Source organism: Podarcis melisellensis (assembly GCF_964234715.1).
Source record: "Podarcis melisellensis genome assembly, chromosome: 3".
NCBI classification, from domain to species: domain Eukaryota; kingdom Metazoa; phylum Chordata; class Lepidosauria; order Squamata; family Lacertidae; genus Podarcis; species Podarcis melisellensis.
In genome coordinates this window covers 29,304,112-29,331,635 of record NC_138530.1, presented here as the reverse complement: position 1 = coordinate 29,331,635, position 27,524 = coordinate 29,304,112, and the positions used below count along the sequence as shown (strand labels likewise).

The window sequence follows — 27,524 nt, the reverse complement described above, 5'->3', positions numbered from 1 at the left end:
AGGCACCAACTTCCAGCTTATTTACTTCATTTCATTGACCAATTTTAACGCTCTGTTTCTCTCTCTTTAATACAAGGAAGCACGTTTTCTCATCAGGTCTATAGAACATCTCAGATGCATCAATAATGCTCATGTTCAGTATGGTAAGCATGAAATAACTATTTAATACTTGAATAGCACAAGATTCTGCATGCTGTCAATACTTATCGTTCAATCAAACTGATCTATGAAGGTTTCTCCTTGCAAACTTTGAGAGATGCTGTTGTTAAAAACTAGTATATTCTATCTAGACCAACAAATCTTGAGAGAAGTGTGCTTGTCTGGTTTAAGAGGTCAGGACTTCGGCAAAAGAAAGAAAACGTTCAGGCAGTGTCATAGTCCCCCCAAATCCTTCTTAGAGTTTGCTTACTGAATCAGTACAGCATTTACCGGTAATGACTTTCCCACTTAAACACCACTGGAAAAATCTTTCCACCTTAAAAGCAGTATAAATAGAGGAAGCTCTTTTCCACCAAAGCAATCTTCTTTGTTTCACATCAACACTTTTCAAAGATGTTGCATCCTGTGCAAATGATATCTAGTTGTGGTGATATGTGATTAGAATGGACTTTGCTTGTACAACAGGACTTTCTCGTCGTCTCCTCCTTTTAGCTTAGTGCTTTGTGAGAACCCCTCAAATATGTTTCAGAGGATTGTGCTTGTGTGGGGCACTGGGGAACAAAAACAAGAAGAAGTCTGCTCATGCAATGTTGGATTTCACCTTATGAATCTTGCCTGACAAAAAATGTTTTTGACATAGCCTTCTACTGTAACTGTTTTAGGAATTGCTCTGATGATGTGGAACACATTCATCGTGAAAAGACTTTCTGCTGCTACCTATTTAATGGACAAGGTAAATATTGAATTCTACTTTCCCCTTTTCTTTTTCTATGAAGTGGGGGCAACATTACGGAAATCAGTTTTAAACTAGAGCACTTGGTTAAAGACATCATAGTCAGCTAATGATATGGGTTTGGTGGGCTAATTTAATGTTCACATAAAAACATATGTAGATTTAAACAGTTCTGAAGAATGCCCCCCCTTCTGTGTTGGTTTTTAGATTGTGCTTGTTGTTGTCTTAGAAGGGACATTCTCACTTTTCACTCTCCCATAAGCTGAGAGAAGATTACTTTTTCAGAAGGCGTATGCTAGCTGTAATTTTGCAAGTACTTACGGTGCCTTAAAAAACCCCTGTTTTTCCAATAAGTAGGTGCACCTTTTAAATCAAAAAGTTTTATTAGACTAACTGGATAAATGTTGCAGCTGCATTTTAAATACATTTCTTGCTTAAAAAAAAGTTAACCAATTTTGTTTTGCTTGGTTTTATGATAAAATTTGCCAGGGATTTAGTATTTCAGGTGTCAGTTGCTTTTGTTGTGTACCAACTGATTTTCCTGCTGGCCCAACTCTGGGATTTTGGGTGAGGCCAGGTGCCTTGTGATTGCACAGCAGTTCACAAAACAGAATTTGTCCCAGATGGAAGGGAACCAGTTTTGTGTGTGCTGCTCAGACAGAAAGGAAGCTTAATTTTTTTTAACTCCTGGGCTATCTCCTCTCGTTTGCCTGTAGGGAATAATGGGAGGGAGAGGATCTATACATTGACTGATGAGAGCAAACCCAATGTATTGAGTTCTTTGCTTTTACTAAATGGATTCTGACACTTAACAAGAAACCATTTCTTTAATAGGTTGGAAAAGCACCAAAAGACAGATTATGCAGACGGGCAAGTAATTTTGTTGTTGTTGTTACCGTTTCTAATTGAAGGCATGTGTAAAAATGGCATATCTGAGAGCATTTGTGTTCACCTGAATGTGGGTTTCCTTTTAGTTGCGGCCTCTATCAGGTGACGTCAGTGGTTTTACCTTGCCTAAGTGTGTGGTTTAATCCTAACCACATGCTTGGGAAAAGCTTGTAAAATGTGGACTGGACAAGGTGGATTTGTAGTTGGTTGACACAAAGAGTACTCACTAACGGTTCCTCATCATCCTGGAAAAAGTGGGGAGCTGTAGGGTTCTGTCCTGGGCCCACTGTTGCTTTCGAGGCTAGGACCCAAACCAATAAGATTCAAGTTACAAGAAAGGAGTTTCTGACTACACATCAGAAAGTACTTTCTGACTGTAAGAGCTGTTTGGCAGTGGAAGGATCTCCCTTTGGAGGTTGTAGACTCTCCTTCTGTGGAGGTTTTTAAGCAGAGGTTGGGTGACCGTCTTCCATGTATGATCTAGTTGAGAATTCTGGATTGCAGGAGGTTGAACTAGATGACCCTCAGGGTCCCTTCCAACTCTGATTCTATGAAATGTAAGGTTTTTTTTGAAACCTAGGTAACTTTGAACAGTTTTGCACTTCCATATTCATGATGTTTCTGCAGAATAAGGGCTCTGCTTTTACCAGCGTTAGGCAACAGTGATACTGTGTTCTGAATATTTTTCTCCATAACAGTCTTTATCTCCTTATAATTTTAGTGCAGTCTGCTTTCAACATAGTCAGTATCTATTTGAGCGGTCTTTTAATTAAAATTTTAGCCTAGCCAGGGACAAATCCACTGAAAGTGATTGGGATCAGATTAATATTGAGTACTTTTATTTGAATTGACCTTGATTTAAGCAGCAATGTAAACAAAAGTATTGATGTAAAATAACGGGAATTATATTCTAAGGCACTTGTTGGTCTTTATCATTGTTTTAAATAAACATCTTCAATGGGAAGAGCTCTTTTGAATATTAGTTATTACTTGAGTGGGAAATGTCATGAACATTTTGAATTTTTTAAAAAAGTGTTTTATTATTGCTGGTTTCTCTTTTCCTTCAGCGTCTTGTTTAGCACAAGAGTTAAGATTTTATTTTTGCTATAACTCAGTCTCCTCTGTACCAGAAAACCAGAACTGTTTTTAAATATGTGCAGGAAAAAGCACCTCACAGGCTAATGTTGTTTTCTCAAATAGGATGTGGGGATGAGCGACATGGCAATGACATCTTTTCTTGGGTCTTGCTCAGATCTTCTTCAAACACTAATGGAGGTAACACCCACCCCCAAACCTGAGACTCGCGTTGTTTGTAATAGATTAATAAAGCGGCATGTTGCAACTCTGTTTCTGTGCAATAGAGAGGAATGAAAGCTTCTGTATGACAAAGAGTCCATGGGTGGTATTCACCTAGTCCTTTAGGAGAATGTGACCCCATCTAGGTCAGGCAACCTGTTCCCAGACCTGGGAACCATTGACCCACAAACCCTCTGGGCAGGACTGAACTAATGAGTCTCGTAAGCAGAAGCTCTGTGCAAGGGTTCCCCGCCCCCCGAAATTGGCTTGGGAAAGTTGAGAGAACCCCCCTGGTTTTACTGGTTTTATATTTTTATATCTATCATCTATCCGTCTATCTATCATCTATGATCTATCAATATCTATCCATCCATCTATCTATCTATCTATCTATCTATCTATCATCTATCTATATCTATCATCTATCTATCTATCATCTATCTATCTATCTATCTATCATCTATCTATCTATCTATCATCTATCTATCTATCATCTATCTATCTATCTATCTATCTATCTATCTATCTATCTATCTATATCTAATCTATCTATCATCTATCTATCTATCATCTATCTATCTATCATCTATCTATCTATCATCTATCTATCATCTATCTATCTATCTATCTATCTATCTAATCTAATCTATCTAATCTATCTAATCTATCTAATCTATCTATCATCTATCTATCTATCTATTATCTATCTATCTATCTATCTATCTATCTATCTATCATCTATCATCTATCATCTCTCTCTCTCTCTCTCTCTCTCTCTCTCTCACCTATCTATCATCTATCTATCTATATCTATCTATCTATCTATCTATCTATCTATCATCTATCTATCTATCTATCTATCATCTATGTATCTATCATCTATCTATCTATCTATCTATCTATCATCTATCTATCTCTATCATCTATCTATCATCTATCTATCTCTCTATCACTCTCTCTCTCTCTATCACCTATCTATCTATCATCTATCTATCTATCTATCATCTATCTGTCTATCTATCTATCTATCTATCTATCTATCTATCTATCTATCATCTATCTATCTATCTATCTATCTATCTATCTATCTATCTATATCTATCATCTATCTATATCTATCATCTATCATCTATCTATCTATCTATCTATCTATCTATCTATCTATCTATCTATCTATCTATATCATCTATCTATCTATCTATCTATCATCTATCTATCTATCTATCTATCTATCTATCTATCTATCTATCTATCTATCTATCATCTATCTATCTATCTATCATCTATCTATCTATCTATCATCTATCTATCTATCTATCTATCTATCTATCTATCTATCTATCATCTATCTATCATCTCTATCTATCTATCTATCTATCTATCTATCTATCTATCTATCTATCATCTATCTATCTATCATCTATCTATATCTATCTATATCTATCTATCATCTATCTATCTATCTATCTATCTATCTATCATCTATCTATCTATCTATCTATCTATCTATCTATCTATCTATCTATCATCTATCTCATCTATCTATCTATATCTATCATCTGTCTATTGGTTTGTGTGTGTGTGTTTAGTTTTCACTCTATCAATGTTTCTTCTTCATCATCATCCTCATCATAGCAGCCCAGGGAGGGAGGGGGGTCATTCCATCCAGGAAGCTGCAATGCTTGTGCAGATGGAATGACCGGATGACCGAGACGTTGAATCCCACCCCATGTTATCTTTTTGTAGGAAATGTTAATGAGCAAGTCCTTAAAGACTTTGGTGTCTATGTAACACAACAGATTTCAAGCCAGAAAGTACAGTAGCTTTGAGTGAATGTGTACTCATTTTGATATTATCCCTTTGCAACACTGGTTTTGCTGCGCAGATTTCTTCTTTTTGCACCTTCAGCCGTGACCCCCTCCCCACCTACTAGTGTTGAAAACATTTTATTCAGAATGAAATTACAGTGACATTTCAAGTGCCAATGCTTTCCCCTGCTTTTCTGCAGGCTGATATAGGGAGTGATGAAATGCAGCTTCCTGTGCTGGACACGGAAGACGCCTGGGTGTCAGTCGAAGGGCAGACCTCCCTTGTGGAACTAGCCCTTGAGCAGAAGCACATCCATTACCCCCTCGTGGAGCACCAGTCTGTGCTCTGTAGTATTTTGTATGCAATCATGAAATTTTCACTGAAGAGTGTGAAGCCTCTCTCCCTGTTTGACAGCAAGGTATGTATGTTATAAAAGAGCTGTCAACGAGTCAAAATCAGACAAGTTGCTGAAAAATGTATATATATTTTACATACTTAGGGCAGGAGTGAGCAGTTTGGAAGACTAGAGTTCAAATCCAGACGGCAGCCGTTCATTCCCCCCTGAAAAGTTGCTCCTGATCCAGTATCTTCAGTGGCATTTAATTGGATCAAAGAGGAAAGGAAAATCCAAAACCGTCCTTTAGATTTTTGGAACCATGGCACACATGGGGTTGTATCCAGTGAAGTCATTGAGCTCATGCAAGGATGTCTGCTTTCACAATGGAACTTCTTCTCTCCCCCCCCCCCGAACATTTTTTTTTTTTGGGGGGGGGGGAGTCTGTTCCACAAGTGGAAGTGCTTGCGCAAATGGGATGATTTCGTTTTATGCAACCCATTGGCTTCTTTCAGTCCTGTCTCCTGTATTTTGTACCAACAACCAACACTGCATTCAGGGCCACATCACATTGGAAAATTCCAAATAGAAATTAATACGCAACCTCATTTAATCCAAATAGAAATTAATACTCATTTGAATTGGTCAAATGACTGGGTTTTCCCCCCACCCCTTAACGTACATGTGTTAGGAAGCTACAGATGGCTAAATCATTGTGCAACTTTACTAAAGTTGCAAATGTTTTCCCTCTTGATGTCAGTTCCTTGGACTTTGAATGCTATCTTTCTCTGAGAAAAGAACCAGTGTGGTGGAGTGGTGGACTTGTAATCTGGGGAACCGGGTTTGCTTCCCCGCTCCTCCACATGCAGCTGCTGGGTGACCTTGGGCTAGTCACACTTCTCTGAAGTCTCTCAGCCCCTCACCTCACAGAGTGTTTGTTGTGGGGGAGGAAGGGAAAGGAGAATGTTAGCCACTTTGAGACTCCTTCGGGCAGTGATAAAGCAGGATATCATATCCAAACTCCTCTTCTTCTTCTATAATTTGTTATTAACTGATTATTTTCTTTCCAAATTCCTCCATGATTTTAAAAGAATATGATTTGGTTTTTTCTCTGTGCAGGGTAAAAATGCCTTTTTCAAAGACCTTACTTCAATCCAGTTGTTGCCCAGCGGCGATGTGGATCCAGCTCTGCTGTCTATACGTCATCAAGTTAGTTAAGACCTTGGGGGAAATTGGTGGCAGTTGTGTGTTTTGTCAAACTGAACTGCTACTGATGTGGCGGTCTTGTTTCCTTTGCAGTTCTTAACCAAACTGGTGAGTGCCGTGGCGCAAGCCCAGTCTTCATCTCAGAAAACAAAAGACAGCCCCGAAGAGTTAGTCGCCGTGTCTGTGAAAGACAGAGATTGGCCAGCCTTGGCTTTGGATTTGGCTCAGCACCTTCAGGTCGCAGAGGATATAATTAGGCGGCACTATGTGTGTGAGCTGTACAACTATGGCCTTGATCACCTTGGAGAAGAGGTAAAAAAGGAAGTTAATGTGTAGCATGTGTCAGTGGGCAACTGTTCCTCACAAGTACCGTATTTTTCCGTGTATAAAACTCGTTTCCCCCCCCAAAAAAATAATGTCCAAAATTTGGGGGCGTGATACACAGATAGATCTTCCCTCATTTTCTTAAATCAGTGTCCCCCCAAATAGGGGGCGTCTTATACATGGGGGCATATTATAGATGGAAAAATATGGTACTTAGCTAGGTCTCCTGACTGATCCTCATGCTGTGGCTATGGGTTAAGCCTATGACATAATGTTATTTCCTTCTGTTGAATTGGCATTTGGGAAGCAAGTCTTTAAAAGTGTTGTTCCTCCCTCTTAGGCAGCCTTTATCCACCCTACATCCCACCTTGGTCTAATATGCCATCAGGGGAGAAGGGTCCTTTGGACTTACCTGAAGGGTGTTTCTACACGATGACAGACTAGGCCCAGGACCACATCCTATGTGGATGATTTTGGCTGTCCGCCTTAATATCTCAAATTTAATGGGTAGTCTGTTTTTGAAATTCCTAGGATCTGTTGTTGTCTGCATTGCAGGTGTGTTTCATTTTTTGTTTGTGCATCCTGCATTTGCTTACACCTCAGCTTGGCAAAACTTGGGTGGTTGAAAGTTTCCTGAAAGGCAACTAGGTTACTGCCTTTGAGCAACAGGTGGAGATAAACCCATCTGGGTCCAGTATGCCATCACACAGAAACACCCTTCAGGTGAATCCAACAGAGGCTGGATAGCATGAGACTCTTAATCCCAGGGTTGTGGGTTCAAGCCCCATGTTGGGTGAAAGATTCCTGCATTGCTTTGTTCAAATGACTAGCTGATACTTGTGGCCCCTTCTAATTCCACAATTCTGTAATCAAACCCTTCTAAATTGGTTTAATCCAGTGGTGTCCAAACTTTTTTCAAAGAGGGCCAGATTTGATGAAGTGAAGGGCTGTGAGGGCCGACCAAAGTTGTTAACTTTTTTTTAGGGTTGAAGTTGTTGAGGTTTTTTAAGGATTTTGCCCCAGGAAATAAACTGCCACAGGAGCAGGATTATACTGACCAGCAGGCCTGATTAGGCCCAGAAACGGACTTAGGACATGCCTGGACTTTAATCATTGCCAATCTTGTTTTGAGGTCAATCGTTTCCTTTGTGCCTAGGAAGAACACTGAAGTTCTGCTCTTAATATACCAGTGCTTTTCTTCTTTTTATATGATTGTGTTGACATGTCCTGTAATATTCAGGCTATTCTTCAAGTACACGACAAAGAAGTCCTTGCATCTCAGCTGTTGGTGCTGACCGGACAGAGGCTTGCCTACGCCTTACTGCACACCCAGACCAAGGAAGGCATGGAGCTACTGGCCAGGCTGCCCCCAACACTCTGCACATGGCTTAAAGCTATGGTAATGTCCTTTGACTAAAAGCATCTTTTTACATCAAATAGCACAAGAAGGAAGAGTGTTTAAGATTTCACCAAGTCCATAAGTTTATTAAGGGCTTCATACTATGTTGTTGGCATCTGTCTTGAGGACAATGGAGTGCACCTAAGGGGGTGAAGTCAAACCGTGTTAGCAGCACCGAAGTGATCTAACTGGAGCACAAGCCTGGGCAGTGTGTATGGAGGTCCTTGGCTGCTCAGATGACAAGACGCCCCTTGGCTTCATTGATGTGGTCCAAAGGAAAGCAGAGCAATACATTTGGCACCATCCTGGCAGCAAGAGTTGCTGGAAGGAGGCATATAAGGCACCATCCAACTATCTTGGGGACTCCATTCTGGATTTACTCCTTAGCCTTTTCTTCTCTTGAAGATACCCTGCAAGGCAGCGGGTTTACGATCAGAGTTTTCCTTCTTTTAGATGGGCTATCTTTCCCAGGTTGACAAGCCCCATTTGCCCCTTAGTGCTTCATACCCTTGGTATAAAAAGATATAAATGTCTAGAGAAGCATTTCACATCTGAAAGTTTCCAAAGTGAGGCTGCCTCTGCTCTAAGCAGTGCCCGCTCTGAGTGGGTTAATATGCATGAATAATTTCTGACTAAGATTCATACTTGAGGTGACTCCTGTGTCTTATATGACTGTTAATCTTTAGCCAGAGTGTGCCATGTGGCATGGAATCTGGACTCTACTGCAGATCTGGCTACAAAGACATGCCTGGCATCGTACCTCATGCCAGATGACTCCAGGAAGTCTTTGCTGTCACTGCCCCCCTCCCCTTCTTAAAAACAAAACACAGTACATTTTAACTTGAAAGTTAATGCCTGCCTGGTTCAGCAGGGCTCCTTATAATTGCAGCCTAAATAACGGAATTTGCTCACAAATCATAGTAAGTAGGACCAACCCCGGGCATAAGGTGGTTGCATCTCTCTAGGATTAGCAGCCATTTGAACAAACAAGAATAGCCTTAGCGCAGGAGCACACTACCTTATCTGTATTTCGGTATACAGATGTACTACAACAGGGCTTTTGTATGCCACTCTCTTGACACAGCTGTGCAGGTAGGAACGAAACCTCTGCTGCTCAGCCAGAGCAGTCAGGCCAGGTATCAAAAGTTGTTGAAAGATCAAGGAAGAATAACAGGGCTACGCTCCCTCTGTCCCTTCTTGGATATAGGTGGACCTAACTTACTTGTGTTCATTAATTTCTATGGATCTACTCCAAGTACCTTTTACTTGAAGGCTACCCAATAACCACAACTTGCCCTGGGTATGCAAAGAGTGCACTTAATCCTATTTGTGGCTAAACCAAGTACATACATTATTATTACTTTCATTAATTATAAAATTTATATAGAGTCCTTCATCCGAAGATCACAATATAAAAACACAAAAATTCACGCCATAATAACAAAAGAAAACAATCCTGCCTCCTGGTCAAAATCTCAGAAATATTCCAGAAAGGGGGGGGGGAAGGGGGTGCCTGTGTCCAGCTTCTAAGTGATGACCTCTTTGTGGCCCACCAAAACAACCAGACAGCTCTGCTCTTCTGGTTGTACGGTTGCAGATCAGCCAGCTGGCTGCTCAATGCCAGATGTTAACAAGCCATGAATGAAAGTTGCTGCTGAAGCCATGGCCTCCAGTAGTCTCATTGATATTCTTAGCTAATGGTGGATTAAAGCAACAGGTTTACCGGTGGGTAAGAGAGGCACTGGAGGCAGAGGTTCAGAGCTCTGTTCCCTATATGTATTTTCTTTCTCACTGGCAGCCACAGACATCATCAGCACTGTCCACCACCTGACCATAAGAGGTTCATGGTTTCCCCTCTGCCACAGAATAGTCTGTGTTACAGTGATCTTCACAAACACTGAGGTTTCCTTACGGCAGCTAAGTATGGAATTGTAGCTGCACCCCTTGCATCCAGACACCAGTGTTGCTTTTGTGAAGTATGCAAATAGGCAAGGACCAGGCTCATTGCTTTAGAAAACAATGATGTGTTTCTGGAGAAAATAACCCACAAAATTGGAAGGTGCCTCATAAGCATTTAAGTGAAAATCCTGCATTTCCGTTGCCTAGTGCTGTAACTTGAAAATTGCTTTTATAGGTGAATGCCTGATGACTTGTGTTTCCCCTCCCCCTTCTCTACAGGATCCACAGGATCTTCAAAATGTAGATGTGCCAATCACCACAACCGCAAAGCTAGTAGACAAAGTGATAGAACACTTACCGGAAAACCACGGGCAGTACAGTGTTGCCTTGAATCTAATTGAGGCAGTGGAAGCAATGTCATGATGGCAAGGTCACAATTTCTGCTGCTAGTTTTGAACCGTTCTTACGTACAAGTCCAGTGCATGGCTCTTGTACGTAGAGATGAAGAACCACCTAGTGGGAAATGGTTTCAAGTGACTTTCGTAAACTAACCCTTTTAAGGCTTTTAGGAGATGCTACCCATGTGAAGTTCTACCTTACTGTGGTGGGGTAATACCAGCAACCTATCACCTTTGTATATTTGTCTATATAACCTTAAATATTTATTTCTAACTTGAAGCACTTGTGCAGTAGTTCAGGTTTAAGAACAGCTTTGTCGTCCAGATTAACATATTAGAGTTTTTCATGTGCTAGACGATAGACTGTTGCATTTTAAATGTTAAATTGAGAGGAATTTAATTAGAAGCTGAGAAAGCAGGAGCTCCTATGTGTATGTTGCTTCTGGTTTTCAGAGTAGTCTCTTGGCTGCTTTTAGCAAGGAGCTAGCTGGGTGGAGGCTTACAGCATTAAATAATTACTTCATACAATCATCATGCTTGGACAACTGGGCAAGGGGCAGCTCATTCTTAAAAAGATTGTTCCATTGGGAGGGCAGAGTGCACAGGTTAATTTCAAAATCTTGAAACAGAAGCTGCCTCTTGGATGTTCTGATAAAAGTCTCAGAAATAAAATTAGGAATCTAATTTAAGCCAATCAGGTTCTGTAGAAGCATTAGTCTTTTTGTAACATTGATTGTTGTACAGTTTATTGTAAAAATATTGTAAATTGTCCAGCCCCTAGGTACCCTGTGTTGAAATTTCAGCTTTCTGTACACAGCTGTCCAGTATATGAAGTATTAAAAATAAACTAGTCATTCTTCTGTGGTGTGCAGTGGTCTTATGAAGTATGAACACATATCTGGGTCTTTGAAGCACAGATTTCCAGTGGATGCAGTAGGAATAGTTTGGATCTCGTAGGGCAGAAGGCAGAAATTAACCTGTAAAGGAGAGACTGTAGTTGCTATTCAATTTGCAGCAGGGTTTGTGGGCAACAGTCTATAGATCTAAGGATAACATGATCACTTCTTTACCAGAATTGAAAAATGAATGCAGGTTGAGATTACCCAGTTACCTTGCTGGCATGTATGTTTGTCTGCTGTTAATGGTGGGTTGACAGCTGGTTAGCATGAAATCCTTGACCAGTAAGAAAGGGGGACCTGCTTGTTACTAAGAAATCTTATACCCTTAAGAACACCAAAGACCACCTGGCATCTCTCACAAGCAGTTTATTAATGTACAAGCTTACGTATATACACCAAACCAGTTTTCAAATAAACATTCCAACATCTCTCCCCCCAGTAGTAGTGTGTTTTCTCATTACACACATTTCTTAGAAATAAGTCAGCAAAATATCAGGTTGCTTTTGAGAGAGCATGAAGACGTGGTTGCTATTTCCCACCAAGTGTTTCCCTGCAGCGTGCACAGGCTGTGTCTGCTGAATCCGCAGTGTATTTTCGACAGCGCAGGCATTTTGATTTGGCAGCCGGTAGAACTATGACTTTATAGGCAGACTCTTCCCGGATATCACCACCTATTGAAAGAAACAGACTCAACGTTCAGGTAGACCTCTCCGTCTCTTGCTCACCCACCCTAAGAAACAAGGGAAGGTACAACTAGTCCAAACAGATGCCAAACTGGAAGTTATTTCCTTCTGCACTTACCTTCTAAGTTGATCAGAAATGTCCCTTTAATCATATCATCTGTGCTTATGTCTCTGGGGACTTCACTAAGCAGCGTCGTTTGTGATGCCATCATTATTTCGTTTAGCTGGGATGTACTGGAACACTCCTCGTGTTGCAGCACCTGGACGTGAATGATTGCATTTAGAGAAGGCTGCGGCTGAAGTTAAGCAGGTCCAGCCATAAAGCCTTCCAGCCCTACTGATCCCTTTGAAACAGTGGTTCTCAAACAGTGTGGCAGGAGAGGATGTCAAGTGTAGCAAAAAGATTCAAGGATAATCGGAGAAGCATTTAAATATTTCAGTGCAGTACAGTATCAAAATATCTTTTTTAATTTGCAGAAGATGGATTATTTACAAAAAATCAGCAAAAGCATCAAGCAATACTGTGGACAATCCTAATTGTGATCCAGAATCGAACAGAGTGCTGGAGAATAGCACTATTTTCCCCTGCCCCAGCTGTTTATTTTAATCTTTTTACATACCAACTTCAGCTACTCTGAATTTCAGAAGTGTGTACACATTTATACAATGAGTATATTAGAACCATTATTCAGGGTAAAGTTAATTTAAGATGCCTGTGTAAAAAACAAAAATGGATGTGGAGTGGAAAAGACTGAAACAGGCTAGCCTCTTTAGGAAAATCATTCAAAAGGCCTCTTCCATTGTGGCTGAAGGATTTATGTCTGATAGACAAGGCAACAAGAGAACAGCCAGCAGAAAAGCTTCAAGACATGGTTAGGCTGGCATAGGAAGAAGCGCTCCTCTGTATTTTGGTCCCAAGCTGCATAGGGCTTTAAAGGTAAACACTAGGGCTGTGTGATATATCATCCAAAACCAGTTTGAAGTCCATATCATCATACCGGTTTCATAATTTTTGACCTAGCAATATATTGTGTGCGCTATGCAAAAATCACAATGTGGGGAAAACCATGAAGCCAGCCAATGCCTCTACACGGCTCCATCCTTGTTTCAGACATTGTAATATATCAGTATATTGCGATGATTAGCTGGTGATATATCACGAAGTTGAAAATACAGTGCTAGTAAACACCAGCACCTTACTTAAGGCCCTGAAATGAACATCTAGTCAATGAGATTCTTTTAAAATTGCTGCAAAAATGAGTGAACTTTGTTGCACTTGTCAGAATTCTGGAAGCAAAGTTCTGTACTAATTGAAGTTTGAACGAATGGTATTGATTTTCCCGCTTACCTCCATTAATTCAAAGAGCAGTCCAGGCTCAATCACAAGTACCACCTGATATTCCAAAGCATTTTTGCCAGGGATCGAACCCAGGAAAGCATCTCTCATTGCACATGCTCCCTCCACTGCTTCTTCAAGGCCGGGTTTCTTCCATACGGGACTTGTGTTCATCCAGCCAGAACGAAACACGCTATCTGACTCTTTGAAAGAAAGAAAAAGGTTAATACCCAAAGCAGCTATTCATATAGTCAACTCTGGAACACTCCTGTTGTGAAGCTAAGGCTGTCAGTTAAAATTTCACTTATTGGTGCACTCTTAATATTTTAGCTCCAGATCATCAATATTACAAGATTTTAAAGACTCCCATCTTTTTCTAAAATGATTAGTTTAACTCTCTTGGGGGCCTGCAGGCAGTTCCACCGTGCCAGCCAATGCACAGACAGTTCTTCAGATGTTTAGATAAAGGAATTCCCAGGGATTCTCAAACACACTGCTAAGGCTGTAACATACAAGAGCCCTGCGTGAAGAAGCGCCTGATAGCTCCAGCTGCCTTACCTTTCTGATACGGAAGGTACTGGTATACCTCTTCAGCCAAATGAGGAAGGATTGGTGCAAAAGAACGAACCACCGTGTCGAAAATTGCAGCTAAGGCTGTTTGGCATGAGCGGCGCTTGGGATCTTTTTCTTCTTCACAATAAAGTCTGAAATGGGGGGGGGGGGATCGAACTTTTAGATATTGGTAGAACTTAAAAGCTGGAATGATGCCATTTTAAACTGGGAATGTCCAAGTATTTGCCCTTCTGTATTTCAAACAACTAATATACTTTTGCATTTGGCAAATTAATACGTGTGTGTGTGTGTGTGTGTGTCAACACACAAATAGCATTGAACCCAGTGGTTTTGGTACTGATGGCTAGATTTCCCCCACACTGTTTTATTTAGGGGGGGTGAAGCACATACAAAATTAAAAATTAAATAAATTTCAGGTTTAAGATTCCACTCGCACATATGATGGAGGCTTTTGCAAGCTAGTAACAACAAAGGCCTGGTTCATGTATTGCTTGTGCATCTCTCCGTGTGCATTGAGGTTTCCTAAAGACAAGCTTTCTTGGGTGGGAACCAAGGTGTAGTGAATAGGGAGATTCACATTAGTTAGGGTACACTATTAAACATACCTGTCCTTGATTATGCTAAAGTAAAAACTAGATAGCTCTCTAGTATGGAAGGCTTGCAGTAATCGTATGACTTTGCCATAGTCATATTCCTTATATGCTGTTGTAACCTGAAAAAATAAAAAACAAAACAGACAGCTAAATTAAGAAGCAAGTACTGAAGATTCAGAAACCACAGTAAGAGAAAGAGCCTTTCTCCATTCACACCTCCATGCCCAGTACAGTGGTACCTTGGGTTACAGATGCTGCAGGTTACAGACACTGCTAACCCAGAAATAGTACCTTGGGTTAAGAACTTTGCTTCAGGATGAGAACAGAAATTGCGCAGCAGCGGCATGGCGGCAGCGGGAGGCCCCATTAGCTAAAGTGGTGCCTCAGGTTAAGAACAGTTTCAGGTTAAGAATGGACCTCCAGAACGAATTAAGTTCTTAACCCGAGGTACCACTGTATTTACATAAGAGAGCCTGTTGGATCAGGCCAATGGCCCATCTGCTCCAGCATTTTGTTCCTCAAAGTGGCCAATCAGATGCCTCCAGGATTTAAAGATAAGAGTACTATTGGAGGGGGGGGGAAATGCCCCAAAAGTCCTGATTTGCTTATATGTACATAGGTTTTTAGCATTGCGGCTCCAGCCCTCTGGAATCAGTTACCTGCTGAAATTAGGCAGGCACTTAGAATCCTGACGTGTAGGTGCCCACTGAATAGGTTTTTGCTAAAGGTTTTCTGGGAGTCATTTATGAAACCCTGGTTATGCATCTGTAGAGGTAGCTTTATTGTTTATTCAGAGTTTGTAGGAATGGTTTTAATGGTTTTTTGAATTTGCATTTTATCTTAAATTTGTCCCATTGTACACTGCTTGGATTTGTGAAGCGGTTAACAAATGTGCAAAATAAAAAACAAATAATGCCTTGGCTGAATTATGAACACTAGGGGTCCCCCCAATTCATATTTAAAATTCTCTATGCTTTGAGTACAAAATGCTATTTAATAATAATAATAATAATTTTATTATTTACACTCCGCCCATCTGGCTAGGTTTCCCCAGCCACTCTGGGCGGATTCCAGCGAAATATAAAAACATAGTAAAATGTCAGTCATTAAAAACATCTGCAAGCCTGTTGTAATCATAAGTAGGATCTCTCTTATGCTCCAGATTGGCATTCATGACAAAACACTACTAGGACCTTAGCTTAAATATGATTCAATCCAACCTCTCTTCTAAGTGATTCACACAGCTGACTGCTCAAAGGCTCACATCCTTCTGCTGTAAGCACTTATAACTCCTAGTCCCCCCCCCCTTCCCTGCTTACCTTGTTTGCATAGCCCTGCAGCAGGTGGAGCATATACTGGTCTATTACATACATCTCTGATGTGGGGACTGTGTCTGTCTCTGGGGTGAAGCCGGCCAGGTTGCCGAGCAAGAAACGGAGCGTGTTCCGAAGCTATCAACAAACCAGTCAGCAACATGCATTAATCAGGATAACTCCACAAAATCCAGAATGGTACAGCGGTAATAATTTAAAACAGTTTTTGCTACCAATAGTGCCATTAACATTTCAGAGGCTTTTCTAATTTCTTGAGAATGCTGGAGACTCCTATCTGGTCACTTTTCCAATACAATCTTTGTTTCACAATTTGGGGTGGAAAGAAAGGAGACTGTTTATAGTTGCCTGGAAATCGCCCCAAAGATCCTAAAGGAGTTTGAACCCTGATCCTAAAGGTGTTTGAAATCATGTCAAGAAGTCACATGATCTCGAAATGCTTTCAGCTCTTCCCTTCCTCTCCTTTCCAAAGCTCTATGTTGCTTGCAATATACAATGGAGGAATACCAGATCAGAGGACTGCCAAATTGTTATCAGTGCCAAGGCCCTAGGGCTGGAAAGAAAAGTTATGGCACACAAGGTAGCTGGACTATACTGCCTCGGCACACGCGTCACATGATGCAACATCAGTTTCCCAAAATTCCAGCCGAATGGCCTGTCAAGTGGGAAGAGTAGGAGACACGGGGTGCAGACAACAGCCTTGAGTTGGCTGCAACACTGTCAGTTTGCATCCCTTAGAGCAGAAAGTATTGATCTGATGTGTAGAGATCTTTCATATTCTAATTAATTCAAGAGGGTTCTGGAAGTTTCTCTGTGTGAAAGAAACGAGCCGAAGGTTTATGATGTTTGGGTTATTCCTTCAGAGAAGCTGGGTACAGCTGGCTTAAACTGGTTCTGTTATCTCTTCTGTCAAGGTCATGCTGACTATAATAAGAGGCCAGAAGGAGCCTGGGTTTCACTTTCTCTTTCTATCTCTTTTCCTTTTAGTGTGTTCTGCACATAGTATGCTTAGCATTAAAGTTTAGTCTTATTATGAGTTATTGTAAGTTTAAGTCAAGTCTGCTGCAACTGGATTTCTTATGGACAGTGCCAATCCTGAATATATTGGATTTGTGACCATTATGCTCATTTGTCTTCAGTAGCTCTGCTGGATGAAATACAATTGCCTCTGGTCTATTTTTTGGGAATCCTGCAACATGTTTTAAGTTTGTACTCTGCTAACTATACATTGGAGTTATGCTCTGGATCAGTACTGAGGAGAATTCCATGACAAACACATCTAGTTCCACCATAAGAATAGGAAGCAAACCAACAGCTGAATGCAATCATGCTGCAAGTGATTTTGTTACCCTTTCCTGTCAAGTTATCTATAAGGCTGGGCTGCAGCAAGTGTTAGCTGAAACAGAAACTAAAGAGAAGATCTCAAACATTATTTCCTGGTTATGCATTCTACAAAGCAAACTGACAGTTTTAAATCTGAAATGGCTCCTACTAAAGAGGAGACACTCTAGAGGTTTTTATTCTTACTGTTGTTATTATTCTCTTGGCTTCCTACCTTGTTGATGTCATCTTGTGCAGAGTTAAGCACAGCTGGCCCAATAAGAACTTCCGCAAAGACATTCGACTCTGCCACCCACCAGCGTAGAATATCGGCACCATATGGAGGGTCTGTACTGTGGTCCTGTGAGTGTAAAGATTGGGTGGGTAGGGGGAGAGATTAAAAGAGAGAGACTAGCTCTGCAAACGTGCTGAATTTACACAGTGGGTGAGAGCCAACAGCTCCATTCTGCTACTGTAAGCCAGTCCAACGACTCCTGATAGGGCAACAGGACTTTCCTCTTTTCTCCTCTCCCAAATCTGCTCAGGTCAGGTGAACCCCCAGAACCGGGGTGGGGTGGGGAGGAGGACTTCTATCAGGCAAGCAGAAACAGAACAAACCCTTAGCATTATGTTGGAAGTCTACCTAGTATCTTACGTTGACAACACACATTTTCCTGGAGCACATAATGCACCAACTGCTTACAGATTTCTGGCAACACAGCAATGAAATCTTGACATGCAGCTGCCCCACAATTCAACTGGACCAGAGATTCTCAAATGAAGATTAGCCGCATAGCTGCTGTTCCTTATCGCTCTGCAGAGCACAATACACACACACCTGTGCCATGCTACCTAGTGCAAAGCTTGGGGGGGGGGAGGGAAGGGAGAGAAAAGTCAAACCACACTTGCTGTCAACTTGGAGCCATCAAGGATTGTGGCAGGACAAGCTGCATCAAAGGATCAGCATTACTTTTTACTTGAAAAGCTTTCAAATCACAGACATGGGCCAGGGAGTGCAGGGAAGTTCCTTGCTGCTGTAAAAACTACTACACATCAACTACTGCTGATGTTCTTGCCTAGAGAGAAAGGGGAAGTACCATAGTTTAGGGGCAGTAGGCTCCAGGTTCAATCATTGAGAAGGACTCCTGGTCTGAAAACCTGGAGAGTTGCCATTGACCTAGGTGGACCACTGGTCTGGCTCAGTGTAAGGCAGGAGATGGTTTGTTCCCCATTTCTTCCCCTGGCACAGAAATGTAGTAGAATGCTGTGGACAGATAGAACTCTATGCCCCTTCACTGCCAGCCTCAAGCATGCTAACAATTCCCCTAGCCCCAGCCATTAAATTTTTTAAGCCTGGTTTAGCAAAAGCTGCAGCCAATTTCTCTCCTCCTGTTTAGAATTGTGCTTGTTTACTTTGGAAGGTCTGCTCCAAAAGATGAATCCCCCTTACTGAACAGGGATTGGGGCAGCCCTAGCAGAATAATTAAGCAACTCAGTTACAAGTTACAAGTATGTAGTGAAACAACCTATACAACTCTCGTCTCTCTTTCTCTCTCCCCCCCCCCCAACTACTCACCTACCCTCCTTTTTCTATTTTGCTCTAACTCATTACTGTCATCTGCTGTCTGAACTGCACTATAATAAGTAGGGAAAAAGAAAAACTAAGCATGGTTAGGAGGAAGAGTACTGGAGTAACAATTGTAGCATGCACCAAACTTCAGGAAAATACATCCACAAACCAACCTGCACGCTAAATATTTCCTTCATACACATTAAAATCAGAACAAATAAAATAACCAGGATTATCTTCAGATCCTGATATCAGAACTTCTAAATTTCAATTGATATGGTGGCACAGAACAACTCAGCCAACATGTGAAGCATACATTAGAACACACCTGTTTGATAAAGGTCAAAGAACCACACCCAAAATGTTCCCATATAAGACAAGAGGGTTGCTTGGGTAGAGGGTCTAGCAACTGATTCCCATTTAAAGATGTTTATTGTCCTGGTCTCCATTAGCACACGGTATGGCATCAAGTAGCTGAACCCTTATTAATTCACTGGAGATTGCTCCACATTCCCAGATCCAAGAGCTCTGGCAAAGTAGAAATTCAAGGTCTATCAAATCTAGCCAGAGCAGCTAGGAGCTGGGCAGTGAACACCAATACACAAGCTAAACAGTTGATCAAAATGTTAAGTCAAGCACAAGTTGAGCTTAAAGCCACCAGGCATGAAAACCATTCCCACCCCCACAGAACAGGCACTGATAAGCAAGGTAAAGCAGCAATAAAACTGGTCTGTTTTTATGATGATTGATATATGTAAGCGAGGCTGCCAAGGGCTGTGTTTCAACGACTGTTTCAGGATACACAAGGAAGCTCAGCTACAGAAAGACACTTTAGGAAGCTTTTCCATCAGCAGCAATAAAAATCTGCTCTTTTCAACAATTGGAGCGAAGTGTTACATTCGTGCCATATTTCCCCTTCCCTCTAAAGCCATCAGAAGCAGACTGAGGTTTTAATGGAGTTTCAGTATAACCGGACTAGGCACAGAACAACTTCCGAGTACTGTTCTACAGAACTTGCTGAACAGGAAATTCTAGAATAAAAGCAACATGCACGATCTTGAAAATACCTAATCCTAAGAGACTGCTGGATGCATCCAGTGCACCAAAATTCTATATAAAAGGCAAGAGGGATGCTTGGGTATTCGAAAGTATCTTGCTGACGCAGTTGAAACATAACAAAACCATGTCCTTGAGACCACTTTACGTTAATATGGCACAAGTAATTCATGTGGAAGATGAGCTTAGAAGCCAACATTTGAGGGACATATAGACCTGGCAATTGAACCATGGTTTATTGTGACATGCACAAACCTAGGACTCGTCCTCCTCCACACCTCCCCTCCTCTAGCGAAATATGAGGTTGGAGGCTTTCACTTCAGATTTCCATTAAATCAGTTTAATGCTGCATCCAAATCCTATACTAGTTAATTCTAACTATAGTTGGTGGGAAAACCAGCTTTGTAATTCACGTTTCAAGCAACCGCAGTTAACCTAAGTGCAATTTTATCACTTTGAACATAACTCTTAAACTGTGGTTAATCTGAAGTGGAAGTGACAGCTTCCAACTTCCTCTTTGCAGTCACACCAGAGGAGGGGAGATGGGAGCACCTAGGGCTTGTTCTCATAATGATAAGTCAGTGTTTATTATGCCCATGAGCTCTTTCACCAATGCATCTGCCTTCACCTCCCTTCCAGCCTGATCCTGGTTAACCTACCCACTCAGCCTGCATGCTATGCTCTCAACTAAACCTTTCAACTCCAGAACATAGAAAGCTGCCTATTGATTCCTCTAGCCCAGTGGCTCTCCAAAGTCTCAAGCAGTGGACTTGCCCATCAATTGCTACTTTATCCTTCCACACAATGGGTACTCTGCTGCTGTGATACCCTATGTCTTACATGTCTTACTCGCCACCTTCTTAGTAATTCTTCTCTCGCTGCTGAGCTGGGGATGGATTTAACGCAAAGCAAATTATTTCAGGCAGTAAATAATCGGACCTAGCTGAACTATTGGGTGCCTACCATTGCTACTCTGAGAAACTAATAGACTGGTTTTTGTGATTTGGGAATGTAACGATGCAATTACTCACGTTGCCGCCATTGATGACTACATCCGGATCGACAACGTTGCCAATCGATTTAGACATCTTTTCTCCTTTTTCGCCAAGAGTGAATCCATGAACCATAACAGCCCTAGAAGAAAGACCCTGACGCTGTCATTTCCACCCAGAGGTTCAACAGATAGTTACGATGTACTGTGTTTACTGCTTCCCATGGTATCTGGTTCCAGAAGCATCAACTTACTTAAACGGTGCCTTTTTTCGTGTTGCTACGCTGGTCAAGAGAGAAGACTGAAACCAGCCTCCCAGCTGGTCTTTCCCTTCCAAGTATAGGTCAGCCCTTTCACCTGCATCTGAAGAAAGTCAAGAAAAAAGTGGCATTTTAAAGCAGGAATTTAGCTGCTGTCGAACTTTTGCTTTAATACGGTGTTATACTAATGTAACCCGTAAGACAGCTTTACAGCAAAGTTTACACAAAGCCCTTTAAAAACACACACACAACACCATCACACAATCTGAACATGCCTCATAAATAAAATACTAAATCTAACCATTTTTAAAGACACTTAAAAGACTTCAGAGTGCAGGTACTCTTAAGCTTCTTACTCCCAAATAAAAGCTTGAATCCAGTTGTTTGATTCAATAAGAGACACACACCTGCTGTGACCTGAATAGGAGTGGGAAAGGTAGAATTTTGGCCAGGGCATCTTCTCACATCCCTGAAGTCTTATGTAAGAAGACACCTCATTCACTTGCATTTCCTCCCCTAGCATAAGTCCTCTGTCCCATATTAAACCTATGAAATCGAGGGAGCATATTTTTGAAAAAAATCTAATTTGCCTTGCAATGGGAACTTTGAACATTTCATTTTTTCCCCTCCACAGCAGTATTCAGTTACTCCTTTCACAGATTCCTTTGTCACACCATTTTTATAGCCTTCTGCTGTTTGTTTAAGGAATTTTGATATTTAAATTCTGCTGTAACAAGCACAACGTGACAAAGGTCACAGAGAAGTGATTTACTATGTAACACACCTATACACTAAAGTCATGCCTTAAGTGTGGCAGCAACTGTACTTTGGAACTCCCTGCCTATTGACATTAGGCAGGCACCTGCCAAAAGCTTTTCTTCTTTCAGCGGGCCTTGTGACACACTCCTTCAGTGAAGATGGGAGCAAAGTCTGGAGTGATTTGACCTTGGTCACTCCCCTCCTCAAACAACAAAGAATTCAGTGGTACCACTATGTGGTAGTACATCATATAAACCTGAAACAGGAACTCTTGATATCGGGAGTTCCTGTGACAACTCATTCCCTGAAGTAGGTATCAATTAAAGCTGAGGCATGATGAAAACAAAAATTCTATTTTTCTTGACTAAGCCTGAAAGAAGGATAAAGCTTGGCAGTTTCAATATTAAAAGACACAATACAGTGGTACCTCGGGTTACATACGCTTCAGGTTACAGACTCCGCTAACCCAGAAATAGTACCTCAGGTTAAGAACTTTGCTTCAGGATAGGAACAGAAATCATGCTCCGGTGGTGCGGCGGTAGCAGGAGGCCCCATTAGCTAAAGTGGCACCTCAGATTAAGAACAGTTTCAGGTTAAAAACGGACCTCCGGACGAATTAAGTACTTAACCCGAGGTACCACTGTACTTATTTTCTGTCAGAAACACTGTTTCACATTTGAACAAGAACTTTACTTATAATTCTCCGCAACAGAAGAGTTTCTATCAAAACTATCTCCTTCTAGAATGGCTATCCACTTTTCCTCTTCACATAAAAGCACCTCTAGCCCCTTCCTAAATCCTTTTCAGCCACCTAAGGAAATTAAACAGGTTAGTTAGGTCCTGCCTTACTAGCTATTTCTTTAACATCCTCACACTCTCCTAATTGGCCAGTTCTCCTCCCTGGTATGATTGGCTAAGGGTCCCCAAGATGATGACCCAAAGGTCTGTCTGAGGCCCATCCAGACACATGATTTGGTTGCATATGTTCTTATATTTGTTTTAGACGTTTTATTGTTTTTAGATGTTATGTTCTGATTTTATTTTTCATTTCATTTTTTTAAAGTCACAACAGGGTAACCTGCCCTGGGCTCCTTTGGGAGGAAGGGAAGGATACAAATTTAATAAAGACACACACACACACACACACACACACACACACACAGAACATAATCCAGTGAAATGCAATGCACACAAGGCTCCCAACATGTGTAAGGTTTAATGGCAGGATGTTATTGCTCTGATTGCACACCCACTGCAAACAAGGCACTGCTCTGGAACAGAAAACGTCCTGCAGAGATTTTATTTGGAGATGGTTAAGATGAAAACCTCAAGCTTTCAATTTAAAAAATGGAGGGGAAAGACTTTACAGGCTGCATTCCTGTAAAAAGTCACTTGGATTACTCCCCCACTGAAAGAAGTGGGATGCCTGCAAAACAAATGCCAGCATGGTGTAGTGGTTAAGAGTGGTGGACTTGTAATCTGGTGAACCGGGTTCGCTTCCCCGCTCCTCCACATGCAGTTGCTGGGTGACCTTGGGCTAGTCACACTTCTCTGAAGTCTCTCAGCCCCACTCACCTCACAGAGAGTTTGTTGTGGGGGAGGAAGGGAAAGGAGATTGTTAGTCGCTTTGAGACTCCTTAAGGGGAGTGAAAGGCGGAATATCAAGTCCAAATGCATAGCACTGCACTGTAAAAGTGTATCATGCAAGTATGTGTGTTGTGGGGGATTTTTGTTGCCAAAGAACTATATTCCGTGGGCCTCTACAAAGCACTGTAAAGTCCCTTATGGAGAAAAAAGCGGAAGGAAGGAAGGAAGGAAGGAAGGAAGGAAGGAAGGAAGGAAGGAAGGAAGGAAGGAAGGAAGGAAGGAAAGAAAGGGGGAAACATATTCACAAAATGTGAAAAGCAGACAACACCTTAGCAGTAGGGGCAAACGTAATCTTGTTATGTGTGCTCCTAAGAGAAACCTTCCATTCAAACATATTCAGCGTCAACTGTCTATCAATATGTGTGTGTTCTTGTTATTAAGGCACGCGCTGACATACTGTTTTATAACTGCTCTGCCCAAAATTAAACCGTGTTTTGTATTATGGATGTTATGTTGGACTTTTTAAATGTTAGCTGCCTTGAATGAGTTGTATTCAGAAAAAAGTGGCCTGTAAATAGTTCAAAGGAAAATAAAGAAGAAAAATATATGTTTTCAAACACACTTCTGACTTGAGACTGAAATAAAATTAGGGCATTGGCCCAAGTTTGTGCAAACAAACAATAATTCATTCTTAACTGTTCACATATCTCTATGTAGATATCTGCCTCTTCCCCCCTTACAGTTTACAACATAAAAAAAAGGAATAGAAGGCTTTAATTAGGGTTATTCTTTACAGTTAGGGAACATAGGTTCTTAATAATCCTTTTTTTTGCTGGAATATAGTATTCTGTATCTTTGATTATAGGAGACTTTAACCCATAGATTAAGTACAATTACCCAGACCTTTCCCTTAAACTACCACTGTCAGCACAAAAGCTCTAACCAGATAGTCTTGTTATAAAACAATCCCATTCATTTAGTTAAACATTAGTGTGGTGAGAGCTAGCACAAAGACAACAGATGGATTTCAGTGCTGTTTTTATCTGATGCTCCATCTCTCTGGCATCTTTAAACTTGGCTTAAGCAAGCAGATCCTTCTGCAAGAGGAACACAACCTAACAGCATTCAGTGTTTCTAGATACAGAACACTCGAACCAGAACTGAAATGCAGCAGTGGCGTAGCGTGGGGGGTGCAGGGGGGGCCGGCCGCACCGGGCGCAACATCTGGGGGGGGGCGCTCGCACTCGCAGCTCTCTGCCCCTACCTGGCTCACTCACTCTCTCACACTGCAGTGCTGGCTGTGCGAATCCGATCCGAGCCGTCGGGTCGCCGCCCACTGTGTGGGGGGGTGCTAGGCGTGCGGTGCGGGTTAGGGGGCGCAAATTACTTGCCTTGCCTGGGGTGCTGACAACCCACGCTACGCCACTGAAATGCAGTATTGCATGTGTGTGTTTCAATGAATGCTCTGCAAGTAGTTAAGAGTCGTGCTGCAGGGATATCTAGGGCTATGTTCTCCCAAATACTAGAGTACGTTTCAACCATGACATTAAGGTGTGTCCACAACTAAACAATGTATTGCAGTGAGAGGAATACAGCAAGCTTATCCTCTCCAGTTCCTGCTATGTCCATTTTTAAATGAACCAGGACAACTTCCTCCTTGCAGTTTTGTAGGCATGCACTGGGTGAAAAGGAATGGTTTTAACTCAAGGTGTTGTATTGTTTGTTATGGCTTTCTCTGCAGCTTTTGAAAAGTTACAAGTAGTTTAGTTCCAAAGATTCCTTATTTTAAGGATAAACTGCTTGACTTAAAATACTAGTAATTTACTGATTTATAAACTGTTTCAGAACCAGAAGCTACTGGGGCAGTGTACAGTAAGATAAAAGATACCGACTATAAAAACAATAAAACGGTGTCTTAAATTTGTACAATTAATAAAGTATTTCTTAAGTGTCTGGGTCATACTTCAGGGAAAGCCTTCTTAAATAAAAATGTATTCAGTAGCTGTAATTATAATATTAAGTCGTCAAGTCATAAACAAGATCCTGAATGCTTAATGGCAATTTGAGCTGGTGTCCCAGCCAGCTGGTTCATTGTCTTCAATTCCAACACAGCCCAGCAGACCACTGCACAGTTGACATTGAATGTTGGAGATAGACACCTTATCTCAAGAGGTTGTAGGTATCATTGAGCAGAGCTTCCAAGCAGCTATAAACTTGGCTTCTGGCCATCAGAATTCACCTGCCCAAAATATGCACAAGAAAGGGAGAATGCACTGCTAATGCACAATGTAATGTGTTGACCCTGGTTATAAAACCATCTTCGTCCATCTCTTTCAGTTTCTTGGAGAATACTGTCAAGATTCTGCAAATGTAAGGGAGCTGTACAAAATTCACTATTATCTAACTGAATGGTTTCAAGACAAGGGGCAAAGAGCCCTTCAATAAACGCACTGTTTGCTGATGGTTCTATTGCTTCCCTAGGTTGCTGGGAAATTAAAAACACCACCACCACAACCCTGGGCCAACATGTTTTACAGTTCAACAAGATAGCTATCAGACATTTGTGTACTCCGGGTGTAAAGTTCAAAAGCAGTGATGCCCTGTACCAGATTCCGACTCAAAGCAGCATCCCATGCTGCACCTTTCTGCCATTATACTGGGGAGCATATAAAGGTGAAGACATAGGTCTTCCCTGCCCCCCCTTCTGTTGTATATATGTCACTTCTGCAAATATTCAGAGGACTGGCTACTGACACATCCACAAGCACCCTGAAAAGCCACTATTTGAAAATGACTTACATGTTCCTAAAAAACAGAATAAGAAAACAAGCCAGCTTTGTTGCCTGAAGCAAGATTAACATACCGCAGCGCACAAAACCTAGCTCTTACACTTGGGAAATGAAATGCAATGACATCCATACACACTTAAACCTTCAACAGGTTTTCAACATTGTGTTACATGAAAAAAAAGCAGACCTACACTTTGCAACTGCTTAAACTAGGGTTGGGGAACCTGCAGACTTTCAGACATTGTCCTGCAAGTTCATCATAATCAACACCGTCTTTTATTACCTGCCCTTCACTCTAAGCTCCCAGGGCAGGTTACAACAATGAAACCACATCATTGAAAACAGTTTAAAACAACAATTTACAGCCACAAAAATAAGGCAAGTCCTAAAAATACACGTCTCAGGTGTCAAAAGCCAGCAAAAACGTGTGTATATTTTGCCAACATTGTCAAAATGTCAGAGATGGTGGGAGCTATAACCCACCAATGTCTGGGGGGGGGCACAGTTTCCCCATCTCCCCGTGAATGTCTATTGCCCAACTGCACAATTCTTGATAGTAACTGAATTTAAAACCACCCCTTACCTTCCAAAACATGAGCCCAAGATGTTCCACTATCAAACCAGATGTCTAGGACATCCTGACCTTGTACGTAATCCTGGACATTGCCAGCCTGTTCCAGAAATAAAGAACAAATTAAGGATTCCACAACTCTCAGACAGATCAGGGTTTTTTTTCCATTTCTACCCCCTTGAATTCTATATTGCACAAATTCACAAAGGACCAGCCACAGTATAACCTTTTATTATATCCTCATTGAAAGAGGCGACACATCAGCGTCAACTGAAGAGAAAACTCTTCATGCATGTGGGGCAGCAGAAGCTAGTCCAATAAAACATTATGCTATGATAAAATCTGTTGGCATTTTAAGGTTTAAGATATAGTTTTCTTTTTGTGTATATATATATTGTGGGTGTATTCATACAACCTATTAACAGTTCTAGTTACTGTCTTGACCCAGCTCCAGGATATTCTTTGGAACATGGGACATTACTGGGAAGTGCTCGGCCTTTGCTGCTTGCTCCCTTTATCCCAGTCTACCACGGTATATGGGATCAGAGTTAACCCCTGGCCTGCCAGACCACCAGCCTCCTGGTTCCTGCTCCTTGGCTTCAGCCATTACCTGCACGGACCAGGCCTTCAAAGAGAACTTCCACTGACAATGACTTACCTGTGCCAAAGCTTCACTGGGAAGAAGCTGCTCAATAGGAAGGGTCCACCAGGCATCACTGCCATGCTGCTCCACTATCTTAATAACATTCTCAATGCTTTTT

At 41.4% G+C, this 27,524-nt stretch overlaps 2 protein-coding genes across 2 annotated transcripts in view; one reads left to right on the top strand and one right to left on the bottom strand.

The window, feature by feature from the left end:
- Positions 1-11,305, top strand: part of RAB3GAP2 (RAB3 GTPase activating non-catalytic protein subunit 2) — a 50,075-nt gene extending 38,770 nt beyond the window's left edge. The window contains exons 27-35 of the mRNA XM_081903715.1: positions 77-143; positions 822-892; positions 1,727-1,762; positions 2,981-3,055; positions 5,085-5,303; positions 6,339-6,428; positions 6,519-6,737; positions 7,990-8,148; positions 10,327-11,305. Of these exons, the coding sequence (XP_081759841.1) occupies positions 77-143; positions 822-892; positions 1,727-1,762; positions 2,981-3,055; positions 5,085-5,303; positions 6,339-6,428; positions 6,519-6,737; positions 7,990-8,148; positions 10,327-10,470 (1,080 nt within the window). The 3' untranslated portion in view covers positions 10,471-11,305. The remainder of the gene's footprint in view (positions 1-76; positions 144-821; positions 893-1,726; positions 1,763-2,980; positions 3,056-5,084; positions 5,304-6,338; positions 6,429-6,518; positions 6,738-7,989; positions 8,149-10,326) is intronic.
- A 389-nt stretch (positions 11,306-11,694) lies between these two features.
- The window catches only part of IARS2 (isoleucyl-tRNA synthetase 2, mitochondrial), a 33,882-nt gene continuing 18,052 nt past the window's right edge, over positions 11,695-27,524 (bottom strand). Inside the window, exons 13-23 of the mRNA XM_081903822.1 lie at positions 27,422-27,524; positions 26,776-26,863; positions 21,052-21,160; positions 20,838-20,940; positions 17,416-17,541; positions 15,849-15,980; positions 14,542-14,648; positions 13,922-14,067; positions 13,376-13,566; positions 12,146-12,287; positions 11,695-12,015 (exon numbers count right to left, since the gene is read on the bottom strand). Coding sequence (XP_081759948.1) covers positions 11,873-12,015; positions 12,146-12,287; positions 13,376-13,566; positions 13,922-14,067; positions 14,542-14,648; positions 15,849-15,980; positions 17,416-17,541; positions 20,838-20,940; positions 21,052-21,160; positions 26,776-26,863; positions 27,422-27,524 — 1,390 coding nt within the window. The 3' untranslated portion in view covers positions 11,695-11,872. The remainder of the gene's footprint in view (positions 12,016-12,145; positions 12,288-13,375; positions 13,567-13,921; positions 14,068-14,541; positions 14,649-15,848; positions 15,981-17,415; positions 17,542-20,837; positions 20,941-21,051; positions 21,161-26,775; positions 26,864-27,421) is intronic.